Source organism: Equus caballus, chromosome 4, assembly GCF_041296265.1.
Source record: "Equus caballus isolate H_3958 breed thoroughbred chromosome 4, TB-T2T, whole genome shotgun sequence".
Lineage (NCBI taxonomy): Eukaryota > Metazoa > Chordata > Mammalia > Perissodactyla > Equidae > Equus > Equus caballus.
The window spans coordinates 24,329,624-24,347,995 of record NC_091687.1 but is presented as its reverse complement, the minus strand read 5'-3'; the positions used below and the strand labels follow the sequence as shown (position 1 = coordinate 24,347,995).

Below are 18,372 nucleotides of genomic sequence, written 5' to 3'. Positions count from 1 at the left end.
GTTGGCTCAGGGCCAATCTTCCTCACCAAGAAAAAAAAAAAAGAAAATAGCAATGATTGTGAAGTAAAATAGGAGCCCAGAATTTACCTCTTCCAACATCTAATGTAATGAACAATAATTATTAGCAGCAGCAAAAATTTCAAGAGCAAGAACAAAATAAGGAAAAGCATACAACTTCAGGCCATAAACTTCAATAAGTAGTGAAAAAAAAAAAAAATTCTGGCATGGCTTGGCACAGTTCCCTAACCTTGACTCTAAGCTCTAGAAAAAGAGTGAATGAAATATTGAGTTTCCATAAATATTTCTTACTTGGAAGAAAAGTAGTCTGAGGGATTGAACAGGAAGCTCAGATAAAATTCCAAAAGAAATCTTCAAGAGTAGAAGCCTCTACAGCAAGATGCTGAACAGAGGCAGGAGAGATGTCAGACCTGTGCGGAACTGGGAGAATAGTCTGAGACTAAGGGTTTTCCCCACAAGGAGACAGTGCACTTGGGCCAAGCAAATATTAGGATAGGGCACTGGGTTCGATTTCAGAGAAGAAAACAGAATCCATATCCTTAAGTGAAGGACACACACAGCTGGAGCTAGGCCTATGCCATTCCTATGTCCTCAGTCTACAGAGAAGGGAACAGAAGCAACACAGCTTCCAAGCCACAGTTCTAAGGAGACAGATAGGACCCTGAAGAAGTATGAAGGACACTGAGAACTCAGCTGCACTACAGAGAGCAAAGGGAAAGTGCAGCAGCGTAGTCTATGTTCTGCATATGCAAGATGAGAAGAAATGATGTAATTCTATTCTCATTTTGTGTTTTAAAATTTTCATAATACTTTTTAAAAGATTGTTTAAATTTAAATTATGCAAACATACTACTGAAAGATAAATACATAGGGAGATGACAACAGCATAAAGAAGACTGATACAGAACCTAAGAGTAGGAATCTCAAAGAAACAGAAGGAAATGCCACAAGTACTTTCTGAGACAGAAGAACCTTAATAAGGACATGAACTCAATAAAATGATTTATCATCAGTGAAATAATTTAAAAAACAGAATTAAATAAAAAAGAAAACTGTACTACTGAAGAAAAAATTGAGGACCGAAGTAATATCAGAGAATGAATTAGAAATGGCAAGAAACAGCATAGACAGAGTTAAAAACTGAAATAAATAAGCACAAAAAGGCTTGAGCTAATACCAGTGAATAGAAGAATAAGCAAGGTAAAACTTGAAAATATATAATAGATATATATATGTATAATAGAGTAAAAACAAAGAGAAGCTAACAAAAGGAATCTCCTTAAAGAGATACGTTAGCAGATCAAACAGAAAACTTATTACAAGATGTAAGAACACAAAACTTCCCTGAAGAATCAATCAGCCTATGTAAAAAATTATACAGAATATCAGTTTTTGTTGAGGCAGATCGTATTTGCCATTGAATTTCAGGGGTAGAGAAGGAATTCTTTAACCTCATAGAGGGGACAAAATAAGATGGAAAAATTTCAAGCTGGACACTTAGTGCTAGGATATAATGGAGTAATTATTTCAGCCAAATTTTAAAGAAAAAGGTAACCCCCAATTCTATACTCATCCAAATCACTAGAATATACAGGCATACCTTGGAGATACTGTGTGTTCTGTTCCAGACCACCACAATAAGGTGAATATCACAATAAAGCTAGTCACATGAATCTTTTGGTTTCCCAGTGCATATAAAAGTTATGTTCACACTACACTGTAGTCTATTAAGTGTGCAATAGAATCATGCCTAAAAAAAAGTACATATATTAATTAAAAATATTTTATTGCTAAAAACCGCTAACCTTCAGCAAGTTGTAATCTTTTTGCTAGTGGAGGGTCTTGTAAAAAATGCAATGTATCTGCGAAGCACAACAAAACAAGGTATGCCTGTAAAGACCAGCATACCCAAACATGCATGAACTCAGAAAATATAGTGTCCATAAGAACCTTTTAAAAAAAGAAAACTACCTGATAATGAAATTATTCAAGAAATACTTTTAAAGACAAAGTTTAGGAACTGTGATCTCTTTCTCTAATCTAAGTTTTCACAAAGCTCTATACCTGTCTTCCTAAAAGGTTAATTCTATATTGCAAAAATGGAAAACAACATTTCATGATTTTTATACTTCTATGAGATTACTGTATGTCCAAAAATTATACTTGCTTGAACTTTTCTTTCTTTTAGAAACAATAATAAGAAGAAAAAAGGCAATAAAAGCTTGCCAATGAAAGTATCACGGACTGGATGACTTAAACAGAAATTTCATTTTCTCACAATTCTGGAGGCTAGAAGTGTGAGATCAAGATGTCAGTAGGGTTAGTTTCTTCTGAGGCCTCTCTCCTTAAGTTGTAGATGACCATCTTCACATCATCTTCCTTCTGCACTTATCTGTGTCCAGATTTCCTCTTCTTATAAGAACACCAGTCACACTGAAATAGGGCCCACCCTAATGAACTCATTTTAACTAATTTACTTCTTTAAAGACCCTATCTCCAAATTCAATCACATTCTGAGGTACTAGGAGCTAGCACTTTAACATGTGAATTTTGGGGAGACACAATTCAGCTGATAACATTCTCCAGGCCTCAATGTAAAGAAAGTGTGATTGGATCTCATCATGTTCCATTATTTAAGCCCCAGGGAATGTAATATAGGGGCCAGAACTTCTTGCTTTCTTTAAATAAGTCAACTGGTTATAACTAGGTTTGTGGTCAAACTCATCTGTGTCCATTTTGTCTTGGGAGAGGGGCTATAGTTCTCAGAATCTTACAAAAAATGGCTGTCTGTCAGTAGAGGGAGAGTTAAAGGAGTCTCAATATTGCCTAATGTTGTTTTATATAGAGCATAAAGAAAACAGTGGAACAACTAATTAGTTTCTTTCCATCTCCTGGAGTCTTGTCATTTATTTTTAATTTTTACTAATAAGCTTTATTTGTGAGTAATTTTAGGTTTACAGAAAAATTGAATATAAAGTATAGAAAACTAAAATACCTTCCCCTTACTCCCTCTGCGGTTTCCCCTATTATTAAGATTTTGTACTAGTGTACATTTGTGCCCAATATTAATTTGTAACCAATATTTCTAAATGTTAATTTGTAACCAATATTAACACATTATTGACTAAATTACGTAATTTACATTAGGGTTCACTCTTTGTATAGTTCTACACGTTTTGACAAATGTATATTGTCATATATCCACCATCGCAATATTATACAGAATAGTTTCATTGCACTAAAAATCCTCTGTGCTCTACCTATTCGTCCCTCCCTCCCTCCCATGAGGTCCCTGGGAACCACTAATCATTTTAGAGTCTCTACAGTTTCGTCTTTTGCAAAATGTCATATAGTTGGAATCATACAGCATGTAGCCTTTTCACATTGGCTTCTTTCACTTAGCAATACGCATTTAAGCTCCTTCCATGTCTTTTCATGGTTTGATAGCTCATTTCTTTTTATCATTAAATAATATTCCACTGTATGGATATATCAGTTTGTTTATCTATTCATCTATTAAAAGACATCTTAGATGCCTCTACATCTTGGCAATTATAAATAAAGCTGCTATAAACATCTCTGTGCGAGCTTTTCTGTGAACACAAATTTTCAACTCATTTGGGTAAATACCAAGGAACATGACTGCTGGCTATTATAGTGAGATTATGTTTAGCTTTGTAAGAAATTGCCAAACTGTTCTCCAAAGTGATTGTACCATTTTACATTCCTACTAGCAATGGATGAAAGTTCCTGTTGCTCCACATCATCTTCAGCACCTGGTATTGTCAGTGCTTTGGATTTTAGCCATTCTAATCAGTATCCAGCAGTATCGCACTGTTTTAACTTGCAATTTCCTGATGATATGTAATATTGAGCACCCTCTCATACACTTATTTGTATATCTTCTTTGGTGAGGTATCTGTTCAGTTTTTTTGCCTATTTTTTAATCATTTTTTGAGTCTTAAGAGTTCCTGGTATATTTTGGATACAAGCCCTTTATCAGAGATGTGTTCTGCAAATATTCTCTCCCAGTCTGTGGCTTGTCTTTTCACTCTCTTAACAACGTTTTTTGTAGAACAGAAATTTTTGATCTTAATGAAGTCATACTTATTTTTTCTTTCACGAGTCATGCTATTGGTTTTGTATCTAAAAACCCCTCACCTAATCCAAGGTCACCTTGGTTTTCTCTTGTTATTTCCTAGAAGTTTTATAGTTTTACATTTTACATTTAGGTCTATGATCCATTGTGAGTTAATTTTTGTAAAAGGTGTAAAGTCTGTGTCCAGATTCATTTTTTACATGCAGATGTCCAGTTGTTCCAGTACCGTTTGTTGAAAAGACTATCTGTGCTCCATTGAATTGCCACTGCTCCTTTGTCAAAGAGCAGGTGACTATATTTGTGCGAGTCTATTTTCTGGGTTCTCTAGTCTGCTCAATTGATCTATTTGTCTATTCTTTCACCCTATCACCTTGTCTTACTGCAGATTTGCAGTAAGTGTTGAAGCCCAGTATTGCCAGTTCTCTAGCTTTATTTTTCTTCAATATTGTGTTGGCTAGTCTTTTGTTGTCCCATCAACTTTATAACCAGTTTGTTGATATCCAAAATAAGTTGCTTGGATTTTAATAGGAATTGTGTTGAATATCAAGGTGGGAATAACTCATATCTTGACAATACTGAGTCTTCCTATCTACAAACATGAAATATCTCTCCATTTATTTAGATCTTCTTTGGGTTCTTTCATCAACTTGTAGTTTTCCTAATACAGATCTTGTACATATTTTGTTAAATTTATACCTGTCAGCCTGATTCCCTCTTTTCCTCCCTTTCTCTTTTTTGGATCCTAATAAAGATGGTACTGTATTTTTTATTTTTTATTTTTATTTATTTTATTTATTATTCCAATTTTTCATTGCTTGTATCTAGGAAAAAAATTGACTTTTACATGTTAATTTTGTATCTTGCAATCTTGCTATAATTGGTTATTAGTTCCAGGAGACTTTTTTGTTGATTCTTTGGGATTTTCTACATAGAGAATCATGTCATCTCTAAAGAACGACAATGTTTTTATTTTTGTCTCAATTTATATGCCTTCCCCTCAACCCTTTTCTTATTTTATGACATTAGCTAAGACTTCTAGTATCATGGTGAATAACAGTGGGGTGGGGGGCTCTTAGAATTTTTACTTTATTGTTTTAAAACAATTAAAGTGGGCTTCATCAAGAGAAACATCCCTCATTTAGGAAATATTCCAAAGCACTAACAGAAATTGGTAGGGAGAGGAGTAAGGAGGGAGGAAGCATGTTAATTTTCTCATCATAGTAGGGTGCCAATTTTACTGTCTCAAATGAAAATTTTTAGAACGTATATCTTACAATAACTCCAACCTCAATGTTTTTCACAATTTCCTTAACCTAAGAGTTATAATTAACAAGCAATATTGCATTGGTAGATCTACAGTTTTGATGAGAGACTAGGTTCCATCATCATTTGTTCTTGTCAAGGCCATTTCACAGGCAGTGTTGTGTTGTTCTTATATGAGAAGTACATGTCTGATCTCTCTTTTGTGATGTCATCAGGCATTAATAAGCATTGTCTACACCATGGCTTGGCAAACTATGGCCTGTGGGCCAAATCTGATCCTCTGTTATTGTAAATAATGTTTTACTGGAACACAGTCACATCCACTGATTTACATATTTCCTATGGCTGCTTTTGCACGACAACAGCAGAGCTACAACAGCAAAGACTTTAAGAACTCCAACCCTAAAATATTTACTTTCTGGCCCTTTACCGAAAATGTTTGTTCACTTGACTTGTAGCCTAACCCATTAATTTATTACAAAATTGTAATATTCTAACAAAATAGTCATACTTTTTGTAATATTCTATTGCAAAATGGTAATATCATTTTATTGCTGTTATTAACTGGAATAATTTTATAAAAAGAAGTTTCCCCTCATCAATGACTTTGGTCAGATAGGATAGGAAAAATCAGGATAAATGCTTGATTCTTACCCTTTTTATTTGCCAGTTTTCAAAATAATTACATGCTTCCTTTATATTTTCCAAAGGTGACTGAAAAGTTTTTAGGTATAAATTTCAATACCTAAAACTTCCTCCTAAGTTTTTTAAAAATGCAGACTTCTAATTCCTAAACCTCCAGATATTCTGATTCAGTGGGTTAGAAAGCAGGAACCTACGTTTTTAACACATACTCCATATACTGTACTTCAGGTCGTCCACATATACAGCAGTGTTCATAACAGATACCTTGCCTTAGTTTTAAGAGTCACTTTTAAATTCTAACTAGACTGGGGTGCGTTTGAACAATTCTTCATCTCTAGGATTTCAGCCCATGTGTCACCTGCTTAGAGTCCTATAGTGACCATCTAAGAGAATTCTGTCTTTATCCCACCATCTTTTTTTCCTTCTCTCTTCAAAACACCCTATTTGCCATATAGCATTTTTATTAACTTGTACTTTCTTTTCTTGTCTGTCCCCCGCCCTACACTGTAAATTCCCTTACTAGACCATAATAAGCTCCAAGAGGGTCTGACACGTCTGACCTAGTCACAGCACCTAGTAAAGTGTTACACGCAGTAGGCATTCCATAAATGATTTTTGAAAGAATGGTTCATTCTAAAAGCATAACATCACACGTTGACAAGCTCGCCAGGTATCATCAAACGTCTGGGTTCACAATACTCTCAGCAAAATACATAGATAACACATATACGTTATACCCACTTTCCCAAACCAAACCTATAATACACAAAATGACGGCCTTAATTCCACGATATCCTCAAGAGTGACGCCGGAGGAAGACCAGGTCTGGGGGTGGGGATATTATTTCGCGTTAGATCGGTCAAAATACCATTATACCGTCTATAAGCTCCATTTTGACCAATAAAATTAAAGACATACAGAAAATGTGGACAGGCAGGAGGCACACGACCCAAGGCGAACCGCAGGAAACAGAAACTTTACAAGACAGAACATCCCACCAATGGAATCTCCGTAGCGGAGATTTACTTAGGTTTAAGAGGGCAGGTCCCGCAAGGCCCCAGGGCCTCTCACTGTGGACGTAAACAAGGCGAGGCGGGCTGGGAGTCACTGGACACTCTGCCGAGGGACCACAGCACAAGCAACCCTCAAGCTGTAAAAGGCTAAGCGCACAACAGGTCGCGCCTCCCCTCCCATCTCAGCTCACCTCTTCCGGGAAGCGCGCCCTAGACGCAAGTCGAGCTGCGCCTGCGCACTGAGATCTCCGCGTAAGGACCAATGAATGGAGGAGTGGGTGGGTGGTAGGCCCGAGATTCGGTTTCCGGTTCCGGGGGACCTCTGCCTGTCTGCGCCTGTGCTACGTGTCTCTGGAGTCCGCGGAGTTGGCGAGCCGGTGAGGTGCTTGGTCGGGTGCACATGGGGCGAAACTTTTGTGACTTAAGGAGTTGGCGGGAATGGCGAGCTAGTCTTCCCGGTCAGCTCCCGCGGGGCCAGTGAGCGAGACCCTCGTTCGGGTCTGAGACCAGGTCTGGCCGTCCCGGCCGGCTGCCCACCTTCCCGCACAGCCTGGTGTGGAAGCAGAGACCCGGGACAGCTGCCTCGAGGTCCCGAGGAAGAGGACTTATACGGCCTGTGATCCTTCTGGGCCCAGATCTCTGGCCTAAGGATCGGCCACCTCTCTGTGAACCCTTACTTTCTCGGGGGCTTCCGGGTTCTTCTGTCCCGTAATCAGAGCTGGGGCCTGCCGCCCAGGGTCACCTCGGGTTCGCTCTGGGGTGGTATGTAGTCCTGTCTTGGAAGAGCTGTATTCAGCCCTGGCCCTGCTACCACTCCTGTGACGTGAAGTGGGATGATTGGTCTAGAATCTAGATAAGAGATCATAGTGGGTTATCAGATCCCCTCCCCTGACACTGAGGGCGGTGTTTTGTATATTGTGCATTTTTTTCTGGAGACAAGGTCCTTAGCTTTAATCATGACCTCTATAAATTTAAGCCCACTGGATTTGAAGAACAAAGTTAAGTGAAATATTGAGAAGACAGGCATTAGTATGTTTTTCGAGGAACCCAGTATACTTGGCCCAGAATGTTTATAGAATTTCTAGTATACTTTAAGTATTTCATATAGATTATTCCAACTTCCATGTAAGTAAGGAAACTGGGGCTTAGAGAGGTTACAGTTCATAGACAGATTTGGACTACCACAATGGCATTCATTCGTTGATTCAACAAAAGTTTATTGTATCTATGTGCCTGGCCACCGGTCGAAACACTACAGATACAGCAAAATACAAGTAATAAACTGGCGTCATTAACTCTCATACCAATGGCCCTCAAAGCTAAGATTGGATGACATTTCTTTTGGGTAATAGATTCCTCAAAAGAGCTTATATGATAAAATATATAGTTCTGTTTCCTTAAAAGGTGTGTCCAAACCTAACAGTTTGGAGTTTAGCTAATAGCTTCTCAGACTCTGGATCTTGGTTTAGTCAATCTTTGTGGTTTTGAAAATTTCATAGTTACATCTATCCCACATAAATACACTCTTTTTATAAAAATGTTGTGTACCCATGGTTTAGAACAATCAAATTGAAATCCATATTTACCTCTACTCTAGACTCTTTTTTTGGTTAGGAAGATTGGCCCTGAGCTAACATCTGTTGCCAATCTTCCTCTTTTTGCTTGACGAGGATTGTCCCTGAGCTAACATCCATGCCGGTCTTCCTCTATTTGGTATATATGGTGCCACCACAGCGTGGCCTTACAAGCGGTGTATAGGTCTCTGCCTGGGATTTGAACTGGCAAACCCCAGGCCGCCAAAGCAGAGCATGTGAACTTAACCACTATGCCACCGGGCGGGCCCTTTTACTTTAGACTCTTGCAGCACCATAGTTGGCTCTCACTGCACTAGACACTGGTTTCTGGGAAGTTGAAAATAAAATATAGAAAATATTTGTTGGATCCCAACATTGTTGGTTCTTTAACAAGAACGATGAGAGAACTGTAGAGTGGGTAAGGAATGGAGGTGTTGTTAATTGCTTAGCTTTTTAATAGCAATAGCTCTTTTATATTTAAGAGCATATGTCCTTTGTCAGTGGTGACAACATGGCTAAGACCTGTGTTTTTCTTACTGCCTTTGATCTGATGCTTTGCAGGAGTTCACAAAAATAATATCAATTTAGGTTTAGAGCTTGTATTTGTTTTGTTTTGTTTTGTTTTTATGATGTGGAATTACCTGTATCGGGCATGAATTCATGACTGGTTTCAATACATTTTGATGTAACTGAGCAAGTTCTTACTATATGATAAATAATACTAAGGAGTATCTTTTTCCATTTCTGTTTTTTTGAACAGGTGTCATGGATCAGGTAATGCAGTTTGTTGAGCCAAGTCGGCAGTTTGTGAAGGACTCGATTCGGCTGGTTAAAAGATGCACCAAACCTGATAGAAAAGGTAATACCTTTAAAATGAGAGAAAAAATTAAATCTGCATTTTCTGAGCCTTTTATTTGATTAATATTTTCCTGCTTAGTAACCATTGCATTACTTTCATCAATATTTTTATTGGTTTATTTTGCTTTATTGCTTTTAAACAGTCACTTCTTTCTAAATTTTGTACACTTTATAAATGTTTTTGTTTATGTATTTTAAGTGGTATAAGATTACTTATTACAGTCTCCTTTTCCATGTTACATTGGCTTTAGTCATATTTAATGACTTTAGAGTTTTTACTATCTAGTCTTTTGGAGTCCTTCCTCCTCTGCTACTGCTCCCCTTCTCCTTCCCCAAACAAAACCTTAATGTGAAATCATAGTTGTTGCCAACCTAGGAATTTTAACTTCTTTGTTTTGGAAGATTTGCCCTGAGTTAATATCTGTTGCCAGTCTTCCTCTTTTTTTTTGTATGTGAGCTGCCACCACAGCATGGCTACTGACAGACAAATGGTGTGGGTCCGCACCCAGGAACCAAACCCTGGCCACTGAAACAAAGTGTGGTGAACTTGGCCACTGAGGCCAGACCAAATTTAATTTCTTATTTATCATGATTTGTGTGTTAAAAGGTGCACCAGAACTTGCCTACTTTTATTCATTGACTGCTGCCTGAGTTAGGAGCTGGAAATAGAGAATAGAGAATATAATATGATACATTGTTTTGTATATAGCGTAATGTATAAAAATATATAATGGGGGCTGGCACCATGGCTGAGTGGTTGGGTTCATGTGCTCTGCTGCAGCGGACCAGGGTTTTGCCGATTCTGGTCCTGGGTGCAGACATGGCACCACTTGTCAGGCCACATTGAGGCGGCGTCTTGCATGCCACAGCTAGAGGGACCTGCAACTAAGGTATGCAATGGGGGAATTTGGGGAGATAAAGCAGGAAAAAAAAAAGATTGACAACAGTTGTTAACTCAGGTACCAATCTTTAAAAAAAAAAAATGTATATATATATGTGTGTGTGTGTATATATATATATATATAAAACAGAGAATAGTCCTTGCTCATATGGAGCTTAAAATCTTTCAGGGAAGACTGTCATAAGCAGTATCAGTTATCAGTTTTACTTACTGCTGTAGTAAGTATTATGAAAGAGACATAGAAGGAGTTTGACAGCACATAATAGGACTCACCAAGTCAGGAGGGCAGGGAGAGCTTCCCTGAGGAAACAGAAACATTACCAGAGACTGAAACATTTACAGAAAATTCTGCTCAACTCAATTTGATTTTTCACGCCTTAGTTTTGGCTTCATTATAATACCAAAGACAGTAGACCTATAGTTTATAAGAAACTTATGTTTTGTGCTTTTATGATCAATATTTTTAGCAAAATTTTTAAGACAAATACTGTATATTTCTTCTATCTATATTTTCGTTTCTTTTTGGTATTCTGGTCATTTTCTAAGAAGATAAAATATTTTGCTGCTTGTTGATGGATTCACTAGCATGAGCATGCACTTTATTTCTGTGTCTCCTTAAATATCAGTAAAATAGGAAAATTTAAAAATCTGTCAATTTACTTACTATCTATAGTGTCATATTTTGTTTTTGAAATGTAAACCAGTAAGTTTATTTATGTCACTGCTAGTTTTTCCCCCTATGATTGCAATGACAGTGCCAAAAATAATGTAAATTTTGTGTTTTTAAATTCAGAATTCCAGAAGATTGCCATGGCAACAGCAATAGGATTTGCTATAATGGGATTCATTGGATTTTTTGTGAAATTGATCCATATTCCTATTAATAACATCATTGTGTAAGTAAACCTTTTGAAATAGTATCTAGGATGGAATGAAAATTGAAACCATTTGAGTTGATAGCTTGCTATCTGGTTAATATGCAGATATGTCTCTTGACTCTAATGCTGCTAAAGTCTATTCATAATTTCTGATAACTGATAATTCAAAGTGATTTTATATTTTACACAATCTTTGTAGCAACTCTGTGAGATAGGCACTATTTTCTTTAATAAATAAAATTTTAAAGGGTCAAGGAAGTGAGTTAAAGGTATTCAGTATGTGACAAAGCAAGTATCAGTGACAGAACCAATATTCAAATCCAAGTTATCTTTATACGGTATATTAATATGTTCATTTTTAAAGTGCAGAGGAAATGCTCCCCATCTGAAAACCACTATAGTGATAGAGTTCAAACTCTGGATCAGATCGCTTAGGTTCAAATCTTTTTTCTTGCTACTTAATAGCTGTCTTAGCTTTGGGCAATTTGCTTAGCTTCTCTGTGCCCAGTTTATTCAGTAAGAATAATAGTTCTTACTTGGGGTATAGTAAAGATTAATAACTTAAGCATGAAAAACTAAAAAAATAATTTGCGTAAGAACTTTAATTGAAGTTGTTGTTACTGTAATGAGCTATTGTACTAAAGGGAGGATATCTTAACCTTTAGGCATGTTAGAGAGGAGGAGAAAAGACTGAGAAACTCTAGGATTACTTTATGCTTTCCTAAATGCTTTTGCTTTTTGATTGATTATGTTATTGGGACACCTTATGGCAATGAGCAAGTAGAGTAGTCTTAAGCAGTTTGGTTTGATATAAAGACTTAGTATGAGTTGCAGTACTCATTTGCTCTGTGATTTTGTGTTCATTTAATCTCTGAGCCTTACCTGTCATTTGGAGACAGTAATATCTATTAGGTTCAATTTATGAGATGTGGCGGTTTGAAGCAGTTATTTAGAAATGCTTTGTAAACTATAAATCTCTTAAACACCAGGTTTTTTACTATGCATGCTGGTGGAAGTTGTCTTTTAAATGACAAATGACTGAATGAGTACTGTCTGATGGATTTCTTAAGTTGGTTATCATAGTTGTTAAGCAGAAGTGCCACAAAGGGATATCTTAGGATCATAAAAAAGGATCAAGTCTCTTAAATCTCTGTCAGGTCAGAAATTTCTATTATATTATCAGTGAGAAATACCAACTCTGGAACCGTGGAATTATAGAGAGAATCCTGAAGTAGAATTAGGAAACCTGAGACTCTCTGTCTCTGGGCTATAGTTGCCTAATCAGTAAACAGGAGAGATGGGGTGGAGTTTCTGTGAAGTCCCTTCTTTTCTGTACAGCTCAGTGCATCTGCTCTTCTTGCTTCCCATTCTATTGTCAGACAGGTTTAACTGATATGAAACTTGTTTCCTGTAACACCCTTCATTGTTCTTGGTTTTACTCTTGGGAACATTATTTTGGTGTATGACCGCTTTTCACATTTTTCCTCAGCCTTCACTTAGCACTATATCTTTAACTCTCTCTCACCGGATGTTACTGTCTGCCTTGGCTCATTGATGTGATCTGTCTTTCACATTAAATTATGAGTTCTGAGGCAAATCTGTTTTTATATATATATTCTCTATGTGTGTGTGTGTATATGTATATATTCTATATATGCACAGACTACACACACACTACAAAATCTAGTCCAATGTACCCATTAAAATCACTGAATAAGTATTTGTTGACTTAAGTGAATGACTTCAAGTTCTGTACCTTTTTGTGCTGGTCTTGATACTAATAATAATCTCACTAACATTTGTTGAGCACTTAATGTGTGCCCTGGACTGTTCCTGCTTTATGTGAGTCGACTCATTTAATCCTCATGACCATTCTGTGAAGTTAGCACTGTTATTGTAGTCATGTGTCGCTTAATGATGGGGATACATTCTGAGAAATGCATCGTTAGGCGATTTCATCGTTATGTGAGTATCATAGAGTGTACTTACACAGACCTAGATGGTATAGCCTACTCCACACCTAGGCTATGTGTACTAACCTTATGGGACCACTGTTGTATGTACAGTCCATCATTGACTGAAACGTCCTTATGCAGTGCATGACTATTTCCATTTTATAGATGAAGAAATTGAGACATGGAGAGTAAGTAATTACTCAAGTTTCTTGGCCGGTAAGTGGTAGAACAGCATATAAAACCCAGGCTGACTGGCATAGGAGCCTATATTCTTAACTGTTGTATACCCATCTCTCATTCTGGCTCAGTTTGAGAACACTCCCCATTCAGAGTCACATTCTTCACTTCACAGTCCAGTTTGCATTTCATTAGCCCTCCTAAAACCCAGTATTTAGAATCAAATGCCTACTCCAGGTGTTTTATTGCTATCGGCTAAAATCCTCAGTTTCTCACAAATAACTGCTACAATAAATGTCCTTTAGCCTTTGTTTAAACAGTTGGGATGGTTTGTTTTTAGCCTAAGAATGGAACATTATTCTTGTTAAATTACTTTTTGCTAGATTCCCTTATGGAAGGCTTTTGAGTTTGTAATCTATCCAACATTATTATTTATCCTAATTTTTTATTAGAATATTTTTTATTTCATTATCTAAGTTGTGGCCTAAAGTACTGTTTAGGACAAGGCACTCTTAGCACATCCTTTTTGGATTGAGATCCAGTAGTCCAGTTGTTCCCAGCAGGTTTTTGAAACAAATATTAAGAATTCACTTTCTGTTAATTCTGCTTTCCATAGCAAACACCCAACCTTACCGGCAGAGATTGTTCAACTGTGCCTTTTAGAAGCTAGTTGCTTAGAAAACTTTTCTTCCAGTACCAAAATTGTTTCAATGTTTAAGGATTTAAAAATCTATCTTTAGATAGTTTTTACATTAAAATGAAGGCCAAATAAAACATTTTGTGAGAAAAACTATCAGAAAACTTACTCTTTTCATGACATGTCATGATAGCTGTAAAACTGAAAGAAATGTTTTTTTCCTGCTTCAAAGAGGATAAATCACTGTTTAAATCAGTTTGAGATGATAGCAAATGAAATAAAACCAGAAACTTCTCCATTATTAGGCTGAATTATCACTTTTTTTCCTTGTGATAAAAGTTTTTCCTCTTCTATACAATTATGGTAGTCAAAATTAATATCCATAGTATTTAAATTAAAGGAGTTTTATTGTTGTGGATATTTTAGTTACAGCAATGCAATTTAATAACATAAGTTCTTAAAATACTTAGCATTAAAGTATATGTTCAGGAGTTTTACTTTCTTCTAGTAATGGAATTATTCTTTTCTTTAACATCACAGTTCTAAATGTATATTTCAGTATACGATTTTAATGTTTATGCTTTAGAAACTTAGAAACTTCTGTAGAAAAGGTGATTTTTGTTTTCATTATGATTAAGCCAGGTTTTTGAGTGATTACAGTAAGATATAGTGGTTAAGAACTATTATGCTAGTTAGTATTCTTTATTTTCAACTGGTGATTGTACATCAAATTGAAAAACTTCTCAACTAACCATTCCATTATGTAATTCATATTTTTCATCTTATTCAGAAAGACATGATGTTAGACTGTTAAAAACGTTTCCCAACTGGGGATTCTGAGTTTTTAAGATAAGTCTGTTCTAGCAGCCAGATCATCTCTAAGGATGTTTTCAGTTCCAAGATTTTAAAGTTCAGTTTCTTCTCTTTTATGCTGTCTCGGGGTAATGTAGGTGTGGTTCTCTAATAACTGGTTTTGGTTCCATAAAATTACAGCATATTTCATTTCAAATTATTATTATTAAAATCTTATATACGCTTAAAATTGACCATTTTTCTTTCTTTTACAGTGGTGGCTGAATACCTTTTTAGAAGAGCATTTTTCATCTTGGGGATTGGTGAATAAGTGAGGATTTGCGAAGCTCATGGAGTGAAAATTTGCCTATATATTTTGTGGTTTTCTTTAATTTTTTTCTTCCAAGATGTTTTCTGTTTCTAAATTAAAATAATTTCAGAATAAACGAACTTCTCTTTTTTCTATCACAGATATTTATCAAAGTTTAATGATAGGAAATAGAGTTCTTTTCCCTCCTTTATTTTCTTCCTTCCTTCCATCCTTCATATTTTGGTTTATAGGAGAAGTTAAAGAGCATGGTGAGATACTGTACTTTCTGAGTACCTTTATCAGTTAAACATTTTCCTGTCATGGAAGAAGAAGCAGAGCAAGTAAAGGATGGTAAAGGCAGTGAAAGATCGAGTTTGAGGGGAGGATAGGAGTTTTGTCCTAAAGCTCTCAAACTGTAAACAGGTAGTCAGAGCTCCTAGAGAAGTTTAGGCGCTACTGCAAATAGCTTCCTGAGAGCCACGGTTCAAACTTCAAGGTGAGAGGTCTTCTTCAGATGAACTGATTAGTCCCACTGTCATGAACAGTGGAGTTCTGAATTTTGTAAAGAATTAACTGGTAATTGAATGTGAGATAAAAAGGGGCCTTATCATCTTACCCCTTTTAAAAAAGTAGTAATAGCCAGGTGAGTCAATTTATTCTCCTTAATAAAACTATTTTATTAATCTGTTCATTGAGAGTTTAGTTATTGAACTTTATTTCCCAAGTTCTAGTATATTTCTGAAAATTACTTAGCATACATTTGGTAAATGCCCTCTGATTCTTAGTGAGTAAGGTAGGCAGATGTCTAAACGGTATGGTTGGCAATATTCCTTGGTTTTGGGATCCATGGTGCAGAGAGCAAAGTCTATTTTCATAGTGATGGTAACATTTTCTGCCTATTTTTGAAATGCTGATAGCTTTCCGGTCTTGCATGACGTAGTGTCTTCGAGGAAATAGAAATATGGCTTTGGCCATCTCGAATCTTAAGCAGACCATATAGCCAAATTTTACAGATATTTAGCTCCTTATGGGCTGAAATTTGTGCATATGTGTACGTGTATATGTATATACAAAACATGTACGTATACATACTTGTACACACGTGCATATATATGCATGTATAAAGTACTTGTAGAAATTATTCTAAAATGTAGACTTGGCTTTGCTTCTGGTAAAGTGTATATTTTCTTGTAAGGATAAAACGATTCTGAGCATTAATATTTTCTTGGTGGAAGATAATTATGAATCCCTCTTTATAGCGCACATTTGGGCTGCTCATTTTTTATTTTACTGAATTACTGGTACTTGACACACAGGTAGGTAAGGTATTCTTCAAATATTTTGCATTTATACATGTAAAATGATGGCTGACCAACAACTGTGGTGATAGCAGAATAACCTTCACACTCAACAACTGAGTTCTTAAATGGGAAAAAATAGATTTTTCTTATTAACCATACTCCCTATCTAAGAGCTAATGTATTTGTGTCATAAAACAGTGCTTGTTAAACTTCAGCAAGTATAAGAATCATCTGCGGGAGTTCCTTAAAACGTCCTTGAGTCCTACCCCCAGAGATTCTGATTCAGGAGGTCTGGGTGGGCCTGAGAATTTGCATGTCTGTCTCCCTGCCGATGGCCGCTGATATATGGACCACACTTGAAGCAGCAAGGTTTTAAAGTTATTATTACTTTTCTGTTGTCTAAATGCCTGTAACAAAAAATACTAATGCCCTTTTTATAGCAGTTCTGCAATTTCCATGAACCCCTATACTTTCTTTTAAGCAAGGGCTTGGCCACCTGGTCCACTAGACTAAAATCTACTCTAATAACAAAAAAAATCAACAGAACGACACTTCAGGGAGGGAGATACTAATGATACAGACAGGATGACAGAGTCTTGATGGGAAAGGGTAGGAAACAAAGCCTGGTTCCTATTCCACTTGCTTTGTTACTGCTGGAAAGCAATGCTTTACTCCAAAATCTGCTCCTCTTGGGACATTTGTCTCCCATTTGTTAGGAAAGTTCTGCCTGGAGGGAGAGGTATTTAATCTGAGTGCAGGAGGCACCATGGTGTTTTGTGTTTTAAGTGAGCACTTCATGTCAGAAGGCTCCTGCTTAAAATGAGCTGAGTTCTACCTCTTAAGTACACACTGGTCATAATTTTGTGCTCTAGAAGAAGTCTCTTCTGGGTGGGTTTCCAGATTCCTTGGATTCAGTTGTCTCATTTGCCAAGGCTTATTCTACTTCTAACCTTGCTCACTGCATAACCACTCTTATAGTCGTGTATGTGCAGATCTCCCGCACAATTTTTGAGCTCCCAGTAAACCTTGTTTTTTTTAATCAACCTTGCTTGTAGCACTATTTTGTAGGTTTTTAATAAGACACCTAGAAAAGACTCCTGCAGTCTTTCTTCCGTGACTTAGTAAAGCCCATTAAAATAGAACATCAGACAATTCACTAATTACGATTTAATAAAAATATATTTGCATTCTCCTCCACCAAACACTTGTTGAATTTCTAAATGAATAGTATCACAAATGTTGACTGACTAGTAGAGATTGGAGCATGTGCTTTATAGGATTGATGATACTTATATATAAGGTTTTATAGTTTTAAAATTATTCCTTCTCTGTTGATCCTCAGAATAACTCTGAAATAAATAATGTAGATATTGTAGTCTTCAAAATATACCCTCAATTCTTATCCCTCCACTGTCATCACACCATCCCACTTGGGTGTTCCGTTTAGGTTGTACACTATATATATGAGTGCATAAACAATATATTATTTTGCTTGTTTTTGAGCTTCATATAAATGGAAGCATGCTGTTTGTATTTTTCTGTGACTTGCCTATTTCACTGAAAATGGAATTTTTGAGATTTGTAAATCTTGACACATAGCTGTAGTCCATTCATTTTCACTGCTGTGTAATATTCCATTGTAAAATTATTCCACAGCTTGCTTGCTCCTTTTACTATTGATGGATATTTGGGTTGTTTCTAAGTTTTTTTTGCTGTTATGAATAACACTGCTAAGAACGTGGTTGTACAAGTCCTCCAGTGTACCTGTACAAATGTTTCTGTTGGTCTCATACTTAAGTATGAGTAAAATTAGAGACTTAAAGTGTGTCCGTGCTTAACCTTAGTAATGCCTGTCATTTTCTGAAGACATTGTGCCGACTCCTACCCCCACCAGATGGACAAGAGACTTTCCTGCTCCATATCCTCCGGTATTGTGTCGTGCATATCTTCT

At 36.4% G+C, this 18,372-nt stretch overlaps 1 protein-coding gene and 1 long non-coding RNA gene across 5 annotated transcripts in view; one reads left to right on the top strand and one right to left on the bottom strand.

The window, feature by feature from the left end:
* LOC102150338 (uncharacterized) overlaps positions 1–7,381 on the bottom strand; it is a 47,361-nt gene extending 39,980 nt beyond the window's left edge. Inside the window, exon 1 of one of the 3 annotated variants that reach the window (XR_290111.4) lies at positions 7,230–7,381. This is a non-coding gene — a long non-coding RNA (uncharacterized lncRNA). Of the gene's footprint in view, positions 1–6,943 lie in introns of all 3 variants that reach the window. The other 2 variants (XR_011437769.1, XR_002807375.2) reach the window with 2 other exon arrangements.
* Positions 7,087–15,256, top strand: SEC61G (SEC61 translocon subunit gamma). Of its 2 annotated transcripts, none has more exons than XM_003364770.5 (4): positions 7,087–7,415; positions 9,373–9,471; positions 11,165–11,267; positions 15,086–15,256. In XM_003364770.5, the coding sequence occupies exons 2-4, from the start codon at positions 9,378–9,380 to the stop codon at positions 15,093–15,095; spliced, it is 207 nt and encodes a 68-aa protein (XP_003364818.1). In that variant the 5' UTR covers positions 7,087–7,415; positions 9,373–9,377; the 3' UTR covers positions 15,096–15,256. The 2 variants fall into 2 exon arrangements, with proteins under 2 accessions (XP_003364818.1, XP_070120549.1); XM_070264448.1 differs by having other exon boundaries at positions 7,346–7,420.
* The last annotated feature ends 3,116 nt before the right edge of the window (positions 15,257–18,372 follow it).

Excerpts from the sequence above, each read along its gene's own strand:
- SEC61G (XM_003364770.5), top strand. The coding sequence starts at position 9,378 with ATGGATCAGGTAATGCAGTTTGTTGAGCCAAGTCGGCAGTTTGTGAAG. Across the intron at positions 9,472-11,164 it reads CACCAAACCTGATAGAAAAG|AATTCCAGAAGATTGCCATG; the intron begins GTAATACCTTTA and ends TTTTAAATTCAG.